The sequence below is a fragment of the Dermochelys coriacea genome, chromosome 7 (assembly GCF_009764565.3).
Source record: "Dermochelys coriacea isolate rDerCor1 chromosome 7, rDerCor1.pri.v4, whole genome shotgun sequence".
Classification (NCBI taxonomy): Eukaryota; Metazoa; Chordata; order Testudines; family Dermochelyidae; genus Dermochelys; species Dermochelys coriacea.
The window spans coordinates 68,465,523-68,486,183 of record NC_050074.1 but is presented as its reverse complement, the minus strand read 5'-3'; the positions used below and the strand labels follow the sequence as shown (position 1 = coordinate 68,486,183).

Below are 20,661 nucleotides of genomic sequence, written 5' to 3'. Positions count from 1 at the left end.
GGCAGGTTATCCCATAACTGCCTATAGCTCTGTGCTACTGGTTGCTGCCTGAGACAGGTTACTGGATTAGACGGACCACTGGTCTAATCCAGTATCGCAATTCTCATGTTCCCACAGCGGCTAAGCACGCGTGGTTTCATTTTGTTTTATAATACAAGCACACAGACAGAATTGGAAGTTCCCAGTTATTACCCACAAAGTGCAGCATGTGATCTCTACGTGGTGGAAGCTTGTGGCTGTCACGGTTTCCTCCCACACAATACTTTCAGTTTTTCTGGGCTATAATTATAGCAAAACAAACAAGGGCTCAAATCAATCCCAAATACGCTTTGGGTATTTGAGAGACGGGTGAGAAATAAAACAAAATCTATTCTGTGGCAGTAGGTAGAAGGGACAGACACGACCAGTTGGGTTTCCTGATTACAAGAAGAAATGTTTCTTGAGACTCCGGTAAGTTTTACAAATGCTGTGCCTTTGTATTTTCTGTTGTCATACACTGCTGTGGTTCTATGAGACAAATACAAAAAGTATACCAATGTGTTACCATAGGTATCCTCCGAACAGTGATGGCACAGCAGCCATCATTTCTCCAGTGAAGCAGATAGTACAGCATTCATATTGGATACCTTAATAGCGTATCATATCAAGTGCAATTAAAATCAATGATACAACTTCTTAATTCACCACTTGTACTGGAGAGTCATCTCTCTGATGAAATGATGCAAAAGGCTGAATGGCAGAAGCTCAGTGCAAAGCTGCTGTAAAGAAATGGTCTATTTTATGTTTAAGTCTATTTTATGTTATGATTCTTATACAAATCTCTTTCTTGCTTGAAGTCAATATATTATCTGGATTACTATAAAAAAAGATAGAAATACTGATCTGCAAGGAATAGTCACTGAGTGAGCTAGTACTTGGTTGTCCAATCAGGTGAGAAAATGTACACAATATATAGAGATGCCCAGGCTTCAAAACTCAGATTCAACTTTTGAACACCAGTGTGCCCGCAGTATTTGGATCCAGGTTTTGGAGTCTATTCATTCCAAAATTTGTACCTTGATCTAGCTTCAGATTGCAAATACTCCTCCTGGCCAAAGTTAGGGTGTCTTTTGGATCCAGGATTTTGGCCTGAACCTCTCTCCAGGATAGTGCATCTGTGCGGTGGACAAATGAAGAACAAAATAGCTAACTGTTAAGAAGCTGCAGGTTTAGCGGTGAATGTGGTTTCTTTTCCACAACTCAGTGGGAGGTGGGGAGTTTTGCAATCCATCTGGCTATTTACCCTAAGTAATAGGAAGAGCAATGTTTAATAAAACTGGGTTTGAGGAAGAACTGGCTGCTTAGCATGGCTGTACCTAAGCTTAAGTCTAAGTTGCTCCATTGTGGTCTATGCAGACCTAGAGAAAGAGGAAAGTAGATTTCTAAAGTACTGGAGGCTTTATAGTCATTAACAACATGGCACTGAATTGCAATTAAATACCTTTTTTTGATAGACTATAGCAAAATAATTTTATTAGTGTTTTCTGTAAGATCAAATCATGATATTTATTGTTAGACTAAATATTAAGATAGCCGGAATGTGAGACTTGTAATTTTTCAGGCCTGTTAGGTTTAGCATGTCTGGAAAACGTGGAAGATGGCTAAGGAATATTATCAGGATAAAACTGTTAGAGCCAAGATGGGTGGTCCAAGATGTCACATCCATCAACAGACAAAGCCTGCATTTCTGTTCTCAGCAATGAAGTCCACATCAGGAATACAAATACCGAGACAATGGAGTGAGACAGGGTAGAAGTTTTTCAGCCTGGTTTAGTTATGCTTTAAACTGATGAATGTGGACATGATTCATGTGAGTTATGTGATCTCTCAAGAAACCATTTGCAAATTAACTAATGAAATATTGTTTTGCTTGAAGCTAATTAAAGAGAGGCAGTGAAAAGCAGTAGCAAATAACTACAAAGCTTGGAATGTAGATTTCAAAAACCTGGACTTCCCTGGCATGTCCATAATCCTCAGTGCATGGGTTATGTGGAGGAGTGGCAGAAAAAGGGGCTTAAACTTCATGTTAAGAAAAGTAAAAAGACTCTACAGTCATGTAATTGCAGGATGAATAGGCAGAATAAAGTGCTTTGCTCTACTATTTACATTTCAGAGCAATTTATGAAAATCCTCACACAGAAAACCTCAGTAATTGAAAATGAAATTCAGAAACAGTGTGCTTCTAAGTTAAAGGACTTAGATGTAATTGCTCAAGAGTGAAGAGAAGGAACTGGTTAAACTTCCAAGATAGTTGAAAGATTATCCCAGTCAAACTAAAAGGAATAGAGGGTTTTCAGTAGGATGTGGTAGCTTCTTGAACTATATTTTTGCCAAGGCAATAATTCTTCCTCAAAAAAGGCTCACAATTTCTGGGTATCCAAGAAACAATTTACAAGTCCTTAAGACATCTACATCACACATTGTTTTTGTTTGTTGGCTTGACACCAACAAAGCTCCCACTCATCCTGAAGCGTATATTGAAGGGGAAGGAGATGGGGAGATCATGCGAAGAATTGGGTTGTGGTTGGAGCATCATATTGCAGGAGCAATATTGGAGGCTGGGAAAAGCTATTGGAAGAGGACAGCTCAAATCAAAGGGTTTCTAAGATTGCAATAGTATGGAGAAGTTAGGATTATTATAATTTTTCTCATTAGAAATGGACACAGACCTGCTGGTGATGTAAGTAAGTCTAAGCATAGTGAAAGTGGTCATCATATAAAAACTTCAGGAAGGCAACTGCCTCAAAAAGAGAAGGGCACAAAAACTAAGGAAAGACCACACACTACAAGAGCTTTGTCCCTGTGTGTTGTATGGAACAGACTACTGAGGCAGCTAAAGAAGAGGAAACCACTCAGCAAGTTGAGCCAGACACAAACTTAGAAGAAGAAGAAAAAAAAACATTTCAGGGCAGAAGATCTAGGTAAGTCGATAAATCCTAGAAGGCCTTCCTTTCCATCTCCAGAAGTGTCACTATCTGGTAGAGCAGGTGATCTACTGGTATATGTTTCTAGGAAGGGGCAATTCAGAATAAAATATAAAGCCATTACAAGGAATCAAAGTGGAAGGGCTTTGGCTTGGAACACATATCTCATGTGCTAAAGCCCCACTACAAATTACCTGTTTGGGGGCAATAGTTTTATTTTCTGGATATACAATATGTATCAAGCCTCAGGCTGTGTTCTAATTCACTGAACCAATTTCAAAACGATTTTAGTGCAATGGGAATTTTACTTTACTATCTGCTATGATGTAGCTGGCAGGCTGGGAGGTCTGAACACTTATAGATGCATATGCAGTTCTCCTGGAAATGCTTCAATTTTATATGCAGAGGGAGGCTATTAAAGAGTTCATTTGATGTTTGAAATGTAAGAAAAGGACCATTGGCTTTGACCTCTCATCTTAATGGAGCTGAGATTAACCTTTGCCTCTTACCCACATCTACAAATCCTTGCACAACTTCCCCCCCGTCCTAAGGACACTCAAATCAACATCCTTGTCATAGCCTTTAGGAATGTACCTACCGAAATGTACTGAGGTTTCAAGGTGACATGGCCTCTTTTATTAGGTTTGCCACTATATTGATTAAAGTAGGACTTAGGACCATTTTTAGCTTGCCAACGGACCCATTGTGTCCCCTCGGAAATTCTGGAGAGTGGAAAGCATAACTGAAAATGAGTATAACAACAACAAATGTTCCAAAGATTTATGACTCAGGGGGATGATACAGATCATGTGACATGCATAGGGACACATTTTACTAACTATGCCCCCTAACACTTCCGTTTAGAAATTGACACTAAGTTATTACATTCTCTTCTTGGTAGTAAGGGTTTTAGTATCTCAATAATATGAACATAAAAAGTCAAGCATTTTCTTCTTTGTCAAACACTTGAACATTTATTCCAACCATGTTAATCTTGTTTAAGAAATGCAGCTGCCAATCTCCTCCTCCAAATTTAAAAAGAGGGTGAACCAAAGCTAGACACATTGTCCAGTGAGTTTTGTAGCATATCAAGTGTCCTCCACATTATATTTGGTTTTAGCTGATACGCTGCATTCATAGGCGTGTGCAAATGAGCCATGTAATATGTAGTTTGTTGTAGAGATTATAAGCCAAAGGCCAATGCACTGGCTCAGCAGCTCACATTTTCAATACACTTTGCTTCTAACCGAAACCTAACATGTTTCATTGAAGTGGCACTCTGTGCTTTCAGAGCTATCAAATCCATTTCATAAAGGACCACTGTGAAGTGCTGAATATGTTCTTGCTTTAATAAGTTCAGAGAATAGAAATTTGTTTAAAATGTTTTTTTTTCTCCAATCACACAGGGGCTGCCCCTGTAAATACCATGAGTGGGCATACGTGAAATACCAGGAACGCAAGCAACACATTCTGAAAATGTCAGCCCCCATCCATACACCTCTGCCTCCCACATGGCACTCCTACTCATTTGACATCATAAGAACTCAGTGCTAGGGCTTGGGGTGTTTTTTTTCCTTCCAAATGTCTCCCCCTCCTCCTTTTCTTCACACTACTGTACAAAGATGACAGCTGAGCAGTTAGTAATAAACCCTCATGTTTGTGTTAGGCAAACAATGGTACATCAGTCACACTCAGTAACACGGCCCATGACTGGATAGTGTGCTGTGCGATAGACTGGGAACCACGACATCCAAAAATATGCCAGCCCTTTATGCATCAAAGGCTAAAGCAACATGAAGCAGAACAACAATTTTGCATGTTCCCTTTTAGTTTAGCAAAACTGAATATTATTCATAATCCTTGTTCTCCTGCTTCCTATACCTCATGGCAGAAAACCATGAGGGTAATCTTTTAAAAGAAAAAATAAATAGTGGGATTTAATTTTTATCTGCAATTTTATTACCACCCATAAAAATACTCCCCCTTACTTTGGATAGTGCCATTTTGATCTTTCAGCTTATTTTCCTTTTAGCAACTGTTTTACCCACTGTAGAAGCAGCTTGGAGGATATCTTTCCTTCACTTTGTTCTTACACGGGTCACATTCCTTTCATGTACAGGAAGGAGAGATCTCATTTCTTTATGCAATTCTAGCTTTAGTAACTTGCTTTTACTAATGAGAAATAGATAGACGATAACTGTACTTAAGACTCTCAGGAAAAAGGCTTAAAAAAGGGAATATGGTATTTGATTGATGGATTCATTTCAATTAAACTTGCCTTAATTTTACAGCTATTTGGCAGAGATGTGTCTGTAGCCTTAGAGATTATTGTAGGCTCTGAAAAACTCAAATACTGTATCTTCTTTCTCGTACAAATCCTGAGATATAGATGTATATTCTTGGCTCTCCAAGTTATTACCATACAGACAATTTCAATTCAGAACCAATAAGAGTAGCATCTTTTCTATCCAAAAACTAAAGGTCACACCTTGAGAAAATTGACCTTTCGAGAAATGCCTGGAAATAAGTGAGGTGGGGGGGGGGGGATTTGACTATTATGCTTTGTTTACCGGCTGTAAAAAATAGCTTTCCTCGTCAGCCACAAATATTTGGGTTTTCATTGGTATCAAAGGCTCCAGGTGAGTTCACCCGTGCAAGGCACTCAACAGACCCTCTCTTGAATTCTGCTCACTGTACTCTCCTATTGTGTAAATTACATTCTATTTTGCTCATTTACCTGCTTCCCCATTAAGTTCAAACTAAACAATACTGCAGCTGTGGGTCTTATAACTATTTTCTAAACCATGAAATATCAAGGAAACCTCAGCAAAGGCCAACAAATGCAGAACACCACTTTCTCCAGAACAACATGCACATGATTTTTAGTGTATACATTTATACATACTTAAAATCGCCTAGGACAGAGGATTTCTACTCATTTGGTCACATTAATGGAGAGCTTTTCATGGGGGAAGCTCCCCACTCATCCCTTCACAAGCATGGAACCTCTTTCCCCTCCCTTTGAGATGACAGAACTTCCTTGTGGCAAACCTACATGGAGAAATGTTGGGCGTATTTCAAGTTTTATTGATGCAGTACATGGTTGAGAGCTGCTTCACAGGGAGCCAGCCTTGTCTTTTCTTCACTCTTTTGTCCAAAATGCTGCTTCCTGACACCTTGAGGGATCAAGCGACACCACACACTGCCTAAAAATCAGTTGGGATGTGGGAGCGGGAGTCAGAGGACCAAATCTCAGGTTCATACCCAAAGGTTTGAGGGTGACAGAGGTAAAAGGAGTTGCATTGGAGCTCCCCTTACAGATCTGCTCAATACGTTTTAAAGAGAGAAAATATATGGGATGGTCCTCAAATGACTCTATACAGATGTAGTTATGATGTGTACCGGCTTGTTAGCAGAATGTTTATTATGTGAATTGCCATAATTTTAAATTATAAAAGGTATTGGCTGGCACGCTACCCAGGGGATAAACCTGTGGGTTCCCTAGGATTCCAGACAGGCACTCTAGTTATACCCACTTATTTAGGGGGAGATGTGGCAGATATTGCAACCCCATTGAATCACTTAGGTGGTAAACACTTCCAAAGAGGTACCAGTCTTGGGGAGGCTTGCATACACTGGTTCAAACTGGGATTTCTAGAGGCCAAACAAACAAATAAAGGGCATTAGGCATAAAAAGGCTATGTTTAAACTGATCAGGGCCTTGATTTCGGATCCAACAGACAGACAGGACCTTATGTTCAAAGGGGGGCCTAACCCTTGCAGAAGGGTTGGAAAGTTTTTTGTCTGCTAAAACAACGAGGAGTCTGATAGCACCTTAAAGACTAACAGCTTTATTTAGACATAAGCTTTTGTGAGTAAAAAATCCACTTCTTTGGATGTATGGAGTGAAAATTACAGATACAGGCATAAATATATATTGGCACATGAAGAGAACGGAGTAACCTTACAAGTGGAGAACCAATGTTGAAGGCCAATTCAGTGGTCCACTCCCAATAATTGATGAGAAGGTGTCAAGAGAGGGAAAATTGGTTTGGTAGTGAGCCAGCCACTCCCAGTCCCTATTCAAGCCCAAATTGACGGTGTTAAGTTTGCAAATGAATTGTAGTTCTGCAGATTCTCTTTGAAGTCTGTTTTTGAAGTTTTTTTTCTTGAAGAATGGCTACTTTTAAATCTGTTATTGAGTGTCCAGGGAGATTGAAGTGTTCTCCTATCGGCTTTTGCTTGTTACCTCAAGTCCAATTCGTGCCCATTTTTTCTTTTATGTAGAAACTGTCCAGTTTGGCCAATGTACATAGCAGAGGGGAATTGCTAGTACATAATGGCATATATCACGTTAGTAGATTTGGAGGTAAATGAGCCTCTGATGGTGTGGCTAGTGTGTTTGAGTCCTATGATGGTGTCGCTAGAGTACATATGGGGACAGAGAAGGCAACAGGGTTTATTACAGGGATTGGTTCCTGGGTTAGTGTTTCTGTGGTGTGGTGTGGTGTGTAGTTGCTGGTGCGTATTTACTTCAGGTTGGGGGGGCTGCCTGTAAGCGAAGACTGGCCTGCCTCCCAATGAGTGGGGGTTCATTTTCCAGGATAGGTTGTAGATCGTTGATGATGCACTGGAGAGGTTTTAGTTGGGGGCTGTACGTGATAGCCAGTGGTGTTCTGTTATTTTTCTTGTTGAGCCTGTCATGTAGTAGGTGACAAGCACGAATACCCCCCCTGATATTTTGTCTGCTAAGGGCTCATCAGACTAATGGGTTACTGTGGTAGGCTTTTAGCAAATGTATAAGAATTTTATGGGTTTTTATGAGATTTCCGTGTACTGCTTTTACCGTAAGAATAAATGTGCTTGCTTAGAAAGAGCTGTGTGATAACTTGTAATTGCTGGCAATACATTCTTCATAGCCCTCGAAGAGAAAGCAACACACAGGCTCTGGACATGAGGCAAATTGGCTTGTGAGGATATCGCAGCACAAGGCAGGGAGCTGTGTAGCCTTAAAACCCTGGTCAAGAGGGAGAGAGATAGGTCTCCACCCAAAAGTAGTAACTGCTGGGTTTAAACTTTAAATGGAAGCCCTCAAAGGACCATGAACTGGGAACAGAGCAGTTACTCTAAAACTGTAAGAGTTTATCACATTTTCCACATTTTCTTTGGTTTCATTTTCTAACTCCCATCTCTTCTGTTCCTCTTTTCTGCAACTTCTGTCACCTGGTCAACTACTTCTTCTCTCCCCCGCACATACTTTCCCTTCTGCTTTGTTCCCTTTTCCTCTACTAACCTAGACAAGCTCTCCAGCCAGGAGCAGTCCTAGAGAAACAAGGACCCAATCCAACGAGTCTCCAGGCTCGCTGTCAAGGGATCTTGTAACCAGGGACAAGCCCAATCTCTGCAGGCCACCTGGGAGTCTGTGTAGTCCTATGACTACATTTTGGGACCACTGTTTTAGAAGAAAACATCTTAATTATGATGTTTTAATTACTGGAATGATTGTTTTCACTTGATGAGTTTAAGGTCTTCTGCAGCGAGGATTAAGGAGATAAGTTCTCCTAACACATTGCATTCCTTCTTGCAAACTTCAGAACAAGACCAGAGAGAGAGAGAGAGAGAGAGAGGGAGTGTGCATGCACATGCATGTGTTAAAGGCAGCATCATACGACTTTGGTGTAAGAGTGGATTCCTTGTTTCCACTCGCCTCTGTGCTGACAGTCTGAGCCAGAGAGGTTAGGGTCTAAATGGACATGAAGACTGAATACCCTTTCACCTGCAGAAGAAGTGTCTCCAGGTCAGGACTGAGGAATACTGGTGGGTCAGGTGAGAAGACATTTGCAACCGTCAGTGTCTTCAGTACTAGTATTTTTATGGATGAACAGAGTTTTAAGTCTCTAGGGCTCTCACCCTGGCACGTTTCATAGCATTAAAAAGTTCCTTGTAAAAAGGAAAGAACAGATGAGGTGGGAAGTGCACATCTTTGACTGAAATGCATTTAAAAGTTGAGATAACAATCTCTGGAGGAAGAAAGCAGGTTAGGAAACTTGGTCAATGAAAAACATGGGGCTTGGAGAAGAATTCTAATATATTATGCTTTACCAACCCTTTCATATTACATGGTACATTTCCTACAAAGCCAAAATATGTGGGTTGATGACTAGCAGCCAAAGGTTGCACTCTCATGATGCACTTACGGGATACCATACCATTAGCAGAAAATTCACACATAATATATCATTATTTATATTCTGAATCAGACTACTGCAATATAGTCTTTTTCAAAGATTTGATTACAACAAAAAAATAGCTAAATGTGTCAAAAATGAATCAGATTTTCCAATATGTATTTTATTTTTTGAGAGAAACAGAACCTTAAAAATAAAACAACAAATAAGTACAATTTAACTAGCTATCAAAAAGGAAAGGACCTAGGAGTATTCAGGCTATGGTTAGTCTCTCTAAAACCTAATTTGCTTTCTGTGATTGTATTCCTTTAATATCAGCATGGGTACTCCATTTTAGACCTCCTGCACAGACCAGAAGAGGAAATGAGAATTATTCATTCTTTATGTGACTAATGAACTGTCTTCCAAATTGCAGCATGCATTGTTTTACTACAAAGCAAAGTAGCTTAACCCTAAAATGACCAGTATTAAGTTCTCAACGACACAAAACAGTTTTATTTTAATTACTCCGTAGCTTGCTCCAGTCCAACCAGAATTATTATATGGCTTTTTTTTGTTGTTGTTCTATATTCAAACGTTGTTCTACATTCAAATGTTTGGCAGCAGGTTGGTGTTTAGAGTAGCGTCATTTATCACAAACTGTGGATGTCTCACAAATGGAGCAGTTAATTACTGTATGCTGGCCCTACAGCAGGGGGATGAAGAGGGTAAAGGAGGTTAACCAGACAGACTGACCCACCCTGCCAACTGGTATTCATCTCTGAGGAATCCACTCTCATCCTTGTCAGTGCAAAGACACTGCAGCAGAGGTTGTGGAATGAGCACTCTGTGATCCCAGCTAGACAAAACAAGGTCCCTCCCTCCTTTATGGAAGGGTCCTATAGACTTTAAGAGGAATTAAACCCTTAGAACTCTGTATTCTAAGAAGCTACAGAATTTATAGTCTCTCTATAGGATATTTGAGCCATTTAATAGAATTCTGCACCCAATAATATTTTATTTTCAGTTCTGTAGGCTAGGTCAAAGAAAAAAAGAAAAGGGGTATAGGGTGGGGAGAGGGGAGAACCACATTCTAGAGGACAGATCTGTCCTCATTGAGTTACTGTGCCATTCCAACAGTGCAAAGCTCCCTAAAATTGGCTCATCCAGCCACACAAGGGAGGCTTTCCCCTCCATGGGGGATCTTCAAGTGATGTAGACACACTATAGGAGCTCCTCCTGGGGAATGGATATAGTGGGTGGAAGTGGGCATGTCCAGGGCATCCTTGATTATCCAGGCTGCTACAATGGCCTTTTGGAGACATAGAAATCATGCACAAATTAGAACAGCTTTCAGGTTTCTCTAACTTATTCTAAGGGGCTGGACCATGCAGAGCAGCTCCAGGACTTGGAGAACGTATGACACACTCACCTTTGTATGACACACCCACCTTTGTACTACCCCACCTTCGGATGTATACAATGTTTTTTGGCTGTAGCTAAGGATCTGACCCTGAAGAGTTATTTTATTTTACATTCTATAGGCCTTTCCCCTAGGATGGAGGAGTTCTGACTCCAGCATACATTCATATTCACCAAGAGAAGAAAATGCCACTCCTTTCCATTTTTCATTCTTACCAGGGTGAAGCGGGAGCACAGAAATAATACTCATAAATTGCTTGAATTTAAAGATTGTAATATAAGTACTGAAAGCCTTGCCTCTTACAAACAATAGTCAATAGTCCAGGAAGCACATTAAGGAAGTATAATAGCTTTCCCTGTGGACAGAGGAAAGCTATTAGTTTGCAAGGGAGAATCTGCTCTTTGAATGAGACAAATCAAATTTCTCCTGTGTTTTAAAGAAAAACAAAAATCCTTCACTGGAGCTAGATCTCTCTATAATTTTTTTTTCCCCATTCCAATCACAAACTAAACAGAAGCATTTAACAAACAAATAAACAAACATTGGGTATTCCTTCAAGAGGATATGAAAAAGGGATGCATGGATTTGAAAGAGTTATAACTATATGGACACGGAATCACAGTGATTTAGCTCTGTGAAAGTGACAGAGATGTTTATACAGGCCCAATCCTCTTTCACGAAACATGCCTGCACATCAATGAGGCATGTTTCGTGAAAGAGGATTCACTTTTCAAAAGTTACGCACTGCAGAATGACTCCTCGTTAGCTGGTTTTGTGAAGGGATAGACGGGGGGAGCTCAAAGGAACTGACCATCACAAACTTTGCCATCTTGCCTTCTTAAATGCATAGCAATGTACTCGTATACACACATACATGCCCTGCGGATACATGCCCTGCGGCAGTACCAAACAAATACACTTCACTGCAGACGCTTCCCCTTGTGGAGAAGATGAGAGAAGAAACCACATGTTACAGATGTGTAGCCAGATTGCTTAATCCACTGCAGCAAAGTGCTCAGATATTATGGTATAACAACCTGTATACAATAGACTAGAACTGGAAAAAGAAGGATGAATAGCTTCCCTAACCACAAAGATAAAGTCTCAGAGATTCTTTGAAGTATGATAGATTACCCTACCTATTTGTTGCTTTCCCACCATGCTTCAGATCAAGTAACAATCATCTGGCATTTGATAGTCAACCTGATATTGTCCTTCAATTTTTAGATTAGAAAAAAAACCAGAAAAGATTGTTGTTGGTGGTTTTTAAAGGATAAGGAAAAGCCACAAAGGTCCACAGTGAATTTAGAGAATATATAGTTTTTCTAGTAAAACAGCACAAAAATGAATAACCTTTTTTGAGCAATGCTTTAATCATCAGGCTCTCCCCTTTGCTGGTGGCTTTTCGTAGGATGGCTCCTTTAAAAACCTTTGCTTTCCTTTCTGTTCCCATGACACCTTTCCTTTCACCTCAAGTCTAGCATTTCTTTTCTGCACTGTGGTCACTGATTAATGCCCTGACCTTTGACCTATTAACTCCTACAATAATAAAACAGAAGACTGATGCTGTCAGTGCCCAAACTTTAAATACGATCTTGCCTGTGGGGTGATATTAGGTCTTCAGGATTTATGTGAAAAAATATGGTCCCTTCCCTCCCCCAGCCAGTTACTTAGGTTTCAAGCTGTATACAAGTGGCTAGATACCTGATTGAACACAACTTTAAATAATTCAGTAACATTATTTACTTGGTTCTGATCTAGACCCAAAGCAGCTTGCTGAACAGTAAGCAAGCTGCTGGTCAACTCTAAATGAATAAGAATATAGGAAAGCCAGATACAAAGTAGTTTAGCCTCTGTAATAGACTTCAATAGCAGGCCTTCTCCTTCTCCATTACAAAATCAAAATAGAAAAGCATCTCTTAAATAACCTTCCCTTTTGTGGACAGCTTCAGGGAAACATCCACAAGCCCTGCAATGCTCCAGAGCCATCTGCCATGTACCCAGAGCAGTTTTGCTCATCCTCGGGAGCCCCGGTTACGCCTGTTAGTTTTGCTCTTCACGTCGAACCTAATGAGAAAATGCTGAAAACAAATCACTTTGCTTTGCCATAGAAGCTTGAAGAACTCAAAGCTTCCAAGAGTGAAAAGCCAGGAGAGATGATAAAAATTAATGGGGGAAAAGGAAAGAGTGCCTAGTGATTAGAGAGCCAGGACACCTGGGTTCTAATCCCAGCTCTGCCACTCACATCATGTGACCCAAGACAATCCTTTCATCTCTCTGTGACGCAATGTAAAGTGGGGAAATTGTAAACTCTCTAGGGCAAGGGCTAGTTTTTGTTATATTTTTGTAGTGTCTAGCACAATGGGGCCATTAGGCGGTACTGCAGTACAAACAAACAGTAAGAAGCAATGCCACCAGCTCACAGGTGGGTTGTGAGAATCAGCTTTGAGCTTGAGCAGCACCTTAGAAATACACAAGAACATTAGTTAGATTCCAAAGGGATGGTTGTGTCAAAATAGGAATTACTGTCTTGTTTGATCCCCAAAAACCCTACACTTTAAGAGCTCTGATTTCTTGTTTTTCAAAGAGTATTTGAAGGGCAGAGACCATGAAGGTAGTACCTAAAAACTACATATGTTGTATTCCCAACTGGTTGAGAAGAAAATGTTTCTGTTTCTAGAATAAGGCTTGGTAGTGGAAGCTGAAGCTGGCTGGGGTGATCAAACGGGCATGCATACTCGGAGCCAATTTTCAGCAGATGGTAAAGATCATAAGCTGATTCCAAGCAGGGCAGGAAGTGACTACCTTGGCTGCTCTGTGAAGCCTCCATTGAAAATGAGGAGTGGGTACACAAGCAAATATCAAATGAGGACAATCACAGAAGCAGCTACACAGGTTCTCTGACCGCTAAAGGAGTCTAAAGTTGAGGTTCATGCTATCACCTCTGCTGCTTTTCCAGCCAGTGTGCCACACGGAACCTCTGAGCCGGGGGACACCTTTAGCTGTTAGGTTGTTACTTGCACTATCAGCGCTTTCTCTGCTGAACTTGTTCTACATCATCACCACAAATGCAGAAACAGCTCAAAGCAGAGAACAAGCCAGGGAAAGCCTGATACCCGTTTAATCACAGCTAAGCCATCTAGAAGCAGTGTAACCACTGCAATAGGTCAATCTGAGATAAACAAGGGCAATGCTCTTGAACCCCACTAAAGATCCAATTTCCCATCCATCCTCCTCCAGAGACCCAGCTGTTTTCAAGCCCATGTCAAATTGTTTTAGAGACAAGAAAATAATTTGTAGCCAACAGCACCCATCGAACTTGCATTTCTAACAATAACTTCAATAAAATTAGTGTCCCACATCTCCAGCCCTCTAGTCAGGGAATGATACCAATTCAGGCTCTGAACCTGAGAAGTTGGAAGTGCTCAGTGTCAAGGGCTTAAATGATCAGAGGCTTAGTGAATTGGAGCATTTGTGACTGAAATAGCAAAACTTTTATAGAGAAGGGATAGTTCTGCCAAAACTGCAGTCACTGGTTATTCAAGAATTCTGGGTGACTCCCAAATCTGGTTCTTTATTTCAGTTAAGCACAATGCCCCCTGGGCATACGTACAATTGACATAAAACAGCAATAAATAAATAAAATAAATGCCTTCCACATCTCAACATATTATAGTTCCCCTGTCCCCAATCTGCTGAACATTCACCACCACCAAACGCTCTTCAGTGGAAGAAGAGAGCCCTTGCATTGGGACTCAAAGACCAGGCTCTAGCAATCCAATAGAAAAGCTAATTCCATTGGTTGAGACTTCCTCGAAAAATGTCCTATCTTTAAGCACCTATCAAAATTAACCTGATGGGCAGCTAGCTTGAATACTAGAAGCAAAGTCCAACATCCATGTAAACCACACTCATGACATAAAAAGAACAGGAGTACTTGTGGCACCTTAGAAACTAACAAATTTATTTGAGCATAAGCTTTCGTGGGCTACAGCACACTTCGTCAGATGCATAGAATGGAACATACAGTAAGAAGATATATATATACACATACAGAGAACATGAAAAGGTGGAATAAGAGGCTAATTAATTAAAATGAGCTATTATCAGCAGGAGAAAAAAACTTTTGTAGTGATAATCAAGATGGCCCATTTAGACAGTTGACAAGAAGGAGGATACTTAAATGTGAGGATACTTAAATGGGGAAATAGATGCAATATGTGTAATGACCCAGCCACTCCCAGTCTCTATTCAAACCTAATTTACTGGATCTTGTCTGCACATTAATTCAAGCTCACCAGTTTCTTCTTGGAGTCTGTTTTTGAAGCTTTTCTGTTGCAAAATTGCCACCCTTAAATCTTTTACTGAGTGGCCAGAGAGGTTGAAGTGTTCTCCTACCAGTTTTTGAATGTTATGATTCCTGATGTCAGATTTGTGTCCATTTATTCATTTGCGTAGAGACTGTCCAGTTTGGCCAATGTACATGGCAGAGGGGCATTGCTGGCACATGATGGCATATATCACATTGGTAAATGTGCAGATGAACAAGCCCCTGATGGCGTGGCTAATGAGATTCGATCCTATGATGGTGTCACTTGAATAAATTATGGACATGATGCAGCAGCATTTCACAGGTTTTTTAAACCACACACACCTAAAAAACAGCCTCTCTCAGTTTCTCTCTGTACTTTGCAGAGGCAGAGGTTTGTGTGTTTGCCTGAGAATGTGGTTGTGGCAAGAAAGCATGTGTTTTGCTCTAAAGATTGTGAAGTTTGCTGGTGGCACTGCTACTACTGATCCACCCCCAGACCTGCCACCCACCAATTGTGTTCCTTGGGCAGAAGCCCCACTGGAAGTTAGTTATATACTGCACAATTAAAGAGAAAGTTGTGGCTGCCCTTCCCATAATTGTTTCTATGGACTCTGACCCCCTTCGATACCCCGTGGCATACAGTGCCAAATTTATTCTTGAAATCACTCACGGTACACTGTGCCACTCTCTTTGTTTAAGTAGCAACCCCTTTAAAAACATGTGGCCTGAAGGTGCACCCATCCCTGTGTTATAAGTGCATTGCTTGCCTATGGCATAGAGCAGTGAGATAATTTTATAGTGAAATCCAAAACCCGGCAGGCATCATGTTTTATTACAAACCTTAAAATTTGTGCCAGGTTCATAAGATTTTCATCATAGTTGGGCTAATTTTCAGGTGTCAGGGAAGATTTGATTATTGGAAGTGGAAAGTGTGTAAAACTCAGTGGTTTGGGTCAAGCCAGGCAAGAGCAGTTGTGTTGGTGCAGTTCCATATTCAGCTTTTGGGGTTCATTCCAACCCCTTCAAACTCAGAGCAAAACTCTGTGGGAGTGAACCAAGAGGAGAGGTTTGAGTGAAAAGCCTAAGAATAGAAACTACTGAGTTGTTTGAGAACCAAAACCAGAGTCTGAGTCCACAAAGCACAGGCGCCTGACAAAGATGATGCAATTTTTTTCTTTATATATCTTATTTTAAACCCACCTAGTTTGTCCAAAGGGGCTCCCCCTCCTTTCCTCACAGCCCTATCCATCCAAAACAAAATCCCCACCAACAAGTAGCATCTTCTAATGAGCAAATAAAGATCAGAAACTTCGGGATCTACACCCTCAATGGCAGGGAAATTACTTGTTTTATATTTGATTTTTGAAGAGATGAAAGGAAGAAAGAGAGAAAGCAATAGGACGGCAGCTACAGGGGGAAAACTTGAGAGCTCTGAAAGTTGTATGGTTCAGGCAAGCTTCAGGAAGTGCTGAAAGATTTCAGAAGGTGGACAGATTCCATTCTCATTAATGAAGGGGCCCCGACTCCAGAGCCACCAAATACACACCAAGAGCAAAGGCATTATTCAGCTCTCTGGCTTGATTGAAAGCATGAGCCTGCTATTTACAAGCAGCGGATAGCTTTCCTTTAATAAGAAGTCACTGGAGAGTGTGCAGGGAAGGGGGAGCTAAGGATGGTTAGCAAATACTCCAGCCCCTGAACATAGGGGCTTCTTCAACAGGATTTGCAGGACATATCCTTGGGATGCATTAAACAGCCTGGAAGGTAAGCGGTGATTTTTTTTAAATGATTGTTCCACAGACACATGATTTAGGAGGAATCTTATCTGTATCTTCCCCCCCCCCCCTCATCATTTTCAAGCAGGGGTCAGGTGCTAGCAGAATAAATGCTTTTAACACTGGTTTGCAAACTGGCCATGACTGGATGCCATCTATTTTTAGGAAATGGAGGGGGGAAATACTTACTTAAATAAATAAAACCTGACTGTCTGGCTTGCAATATGCAGAAACTGCTGCTACATGCTGCTTGGCTGTTCTGACTCACACAGCCCTTAGTGCTACCGAGACTTTGTGTACATTGCAAATGTTATTCCCTTAGCCATTTGCAATTGAAAATTGATGGGGGATGATTATTAAGGGTATATAAAGCAAATAAGGTACGGGTATTTGCCATAGCAATGAAGGGATCCTCTGACAAGTGGCTAGGAATTGGAATACTTGACTATGTCTCTCAGCTTTGAGCACTGCAACTCTTGCTAGGTCTGCAGGTTAAGAAGCCCAAATAGGCTTTTGTTTTTTTGAGCTTTAACTAGAAAGGTTGTCCAGGCGGTATTATATATACAGACATTCTTTGGATATATATTACACGCACCTTTTATGTGTACTCAGTTGTAGAGCAGCTGAAACATAGCAACAGTCCCTTGGTGTGCATGATGCATTAAAGGGACAGCACCTTTGACAGAACTCGAGTTCTTCTGGACTCCTTTCCCCTTTGCAGTCCACTGCAATTAGACTTCACATATTAATATCTAAATTGGAGGGGAGGGGCATGGATCCCTATATTGTATTTTTAAGACTTTTTAAGTGTCAGATAATAATAATAGCAGTGCAAAAGGAAGTGAATTTGCACTGCTGTTATTATTTACACACTTGATCCTATTTGGTTTGAAATGGATGAATTATTTATTCTTAAAGCCTTACCATGATTTAGGAGCAGAGCAGTGGTGCAGTTAAAGCTAGTGTTCTCATCACATTCATAGCTAGACCTTTTGAAACCAGCTCCTTCAGTTTATGGACCACTTTATAGAGGGAGAGTTGCAGGAAAGGACCATTTTCCCATCCCAATGCCCTTCAGTAATTGGTTATCAACTTATTGCATTCTACCAAGCTCCACCCAGAGGAGCTCAGACCACACTTTGAGGACCTGATGGAAGCCACTAGCTCATATCTTTTTTAATTACAATACGACTGGATGTATTGACAATGGCGGGAGATTCATAGGCTATACAATTTGCTTTACCTGTAATGTGGCTATATTATTGATCACAGTTAGGTTATTGTTACCCCCCTCACACACATGCACACACACCCCTCTTTTGGTGGTGGTCCTGATCTCATTCTAAACGCTCTGTGAACGTGCATGTGAAAAAAATGCAATTATATTCACATACCCTCAAAACAGTTCCTCCACTACTTTTTGGGGCTCCCTTTGAGCACCAATGTGCATCTAGTAAGCAACGTGCAGGATCTAGCCCTAACCCTGATAAAAGCCCAGGAGGCACATAAGTATCCATTTTACAGCTGGACAACTGCTGGCACGGATCAGCCCGAGCCAAAATTTTCAAGAGCAGCCAGTAATTTTGAAGGACCAACATGAGACACAAGAGGCTGGATTTTCAGAGCCACTGGGCATCCGCAAATCCCATGGTCCTCAGCCCTTCTGAAAATCCAGCCAACGTGATCTCAAGTTGGCCATCAAAAAAACTGAGGTGTGCAAAAAATGATAAATGACCTCTTTAGAAAACGTGGGGCTAAGTAACTTGTCTCTTGGCACAGTGAAGCGTACAACCCAGAAGCCCAGTTTCCCAGTACTTACTGTACCTGGACCACATTTCCTCTCCCAGGTATTATGTTTGAATCCTAAAAGCCTGGCCATGAACGGATGCAACAACAAGCTCCCCCCCCTTGTGAAATTATGAAAACTTCACTTTTCTTTCCATGCTTTAGTTTGTCAAGTGCCAAGCACTACAGAAATATTTAAGCCAAACAGCAATAGACTTTGTTCTACTCTAGCTAGTCACATTTCCTGGGACTCAAGAGAGTTGATAACCTTGTCTGCTTACCTAAGAAAGTCAAGTAGGTGGTACAGAGGCAAGCTGCCTGTCAATCCAAGAATGGGTTAAGCAGTTCTTGGGTGGGGGTGGAAGGAGACAAAAAGCAGGGCTGGTAATGCTATGCTACACTCTTTTTGGCAAGTGAGTAGATTTATAGCTGGCTGGCTGTTAGCACTCAGATCTTATTGAAGTCGATCAGTTTGTGATTCTGGTTGCAGCTGTATTTTGCTAGTGTTTCATCTGCAGAGTGGGAGATATTAACAGCCTGCACTTCTAACAGCTTTGTCTATTAACTCATAAGTTAAGCAGAGACAGTCTCATCATCATCTGAATGGGAGACCACCAAGGTGAATCTAAATTCTTCATGTGCTGGTGATTTAAGGCTCAGTCTTGGAATGTGCTGAGCACACTATGGCCCCAATCCATCACTGTACTTAAGTACATATTTAATTTAAGCAAATGGATAGTCCCATTGTCGGGGTTTACACGCCCTAATTTAATTTAAAAAAAAAAATCAAGATTTCCCATTGCTTCATTACTTCAGTAGTTCTGCTCATCTATCCTAGAAGTTAAGCATGTACAGAATCAGACCATAAAGGTCAAATGTTATCTCACCACCCTGAAATGAAGATGAAGTTGAAGTGAAGATGAAGCTGTTGTATTGGAGCTGCATAAGCAGTGAAAATCACAAACTTTTAACTTGAAGAAGTTCTTGATATGGCTTATTAAAAATATCTATTAGATCATTTTAGTTCTTAATGTATGACAGTATTTAATATACACTTACATTTTCTCTATCATTTTCATATACTGGTTTATGATTGTAGGTTTGCTCATAAGTTGTTGGTTTGTTTGTTTGTTTTTATTTCCAGAAAAGTATTAAAGTATTTGTTGAGTTGGTTTCACCCACATAGAATTGCAGTCTTGACTCCAAATTCCATTTGATTTACAAGGAGGTGTGCACCTTTAAATAAAAAAAAATACACACAAAAGAAACCCCAGGAACTCAGTGTCTTTCAATGAAAATCAGCCTGAAGAACAAGACTAACTTTAGGGCCTTAGGCCTGTCCATGAACTTTGCAAATATCTATAGCCAGTGAGTGAGATTTTTCAAAGCGCCAAATAGCAGTTAGGTACCTAATTCCCATTGAAAACCAGTTTGTCAGTTTCACTGGGAGTTAGGCTCTTAGCTGGTATTTTGGACTACCAATCTGGCAAGTGACCTCTTAAGACATTCATTCTTAAAATTTAGCTCAAACTGCTTTCCACCGCTCAACTCTGGATACTAATTTCATAGCATCCTCACTATGCAGAGTCTCATCAATGTGATGTGGAGTGGGGGGAGGAGGGAAAGGAAAATAAGGAAACACAGTGTTGATGACTGGGAGTGTTCAAAACATCTGGAAAACCATTCTGTGACCCCCTGCCTCCCTACACTTCAGAGCCCAAGCTGTAACTTTAAAGCATTGTATATACAACTACTTTTATAGCACTAGCACAAGACCCGCTAGCCCAAGTCTATTGACCCTGGCTGGGAAGCTCACTCCAAAATGCTGTGCAGAAACATCCCAAGAGGAAAAATATCAGTTCTTGGATTAGATAACATTTAGGATTGTCCTCCACTGGGGGCCCGATCCAAAGCCCATTCAAGTCAATGGGATTATTTCTGTTGTCTTAACCGGGCTTTGGATCAGGCTCTGGTTGCAAAGGGTTTAATATGATGACCTATAAGGTCCCTTCCAGTTCTAACTTCTATTATGAAAATAAATCATGTTCTTTACTTTGATTTTTTGGTAGACTGCCTGGGAGGTGTCCCAATGCCACTAAATAAAAATTTCATACTTTAAAATGCATGCACGCACACATACACCCCGTCACCACAACACTGATTGCTGGCGAGATGCTCTTTGATGTGTGAACATATACAACAATTGAAGACATTCCAATTATCTGCAGTTCAAAGT

General features: G+C 40.7%; 1 protein-coding gene across 7 annotated transcripts in view; it reads left to right on the top strand.

Moving 5' to 3' along the window:
• Positions 1-20,661, top strand: part of RASGEF1A (RasGEF domain family member 1A) — a 272,315-nt gene that overhangs the window by 202,757 nt on the left and 48,897 nt on the right. The window contains exon 1 of one of the 7 annotated variants that reach the window (XM_043518535.1): positions 204-450. The exons of 4 other annotated variants lie outside the window; for them this stretch is intronic. In XM_043518535.1, coding sequence (XP_043374470.1) covers positions 433-450 — 18 coding nt within the window. In that variant the 5' untranslated portion in view covers positions 204-432. Of the gene's footprint in view, positions 1-203; positions 451-20,661 lie in introns of those variants that run through there. 2 more of the 7 variants (XM_043518534.1, XM_043518536.1) reach the window with 2 other exon arrangements.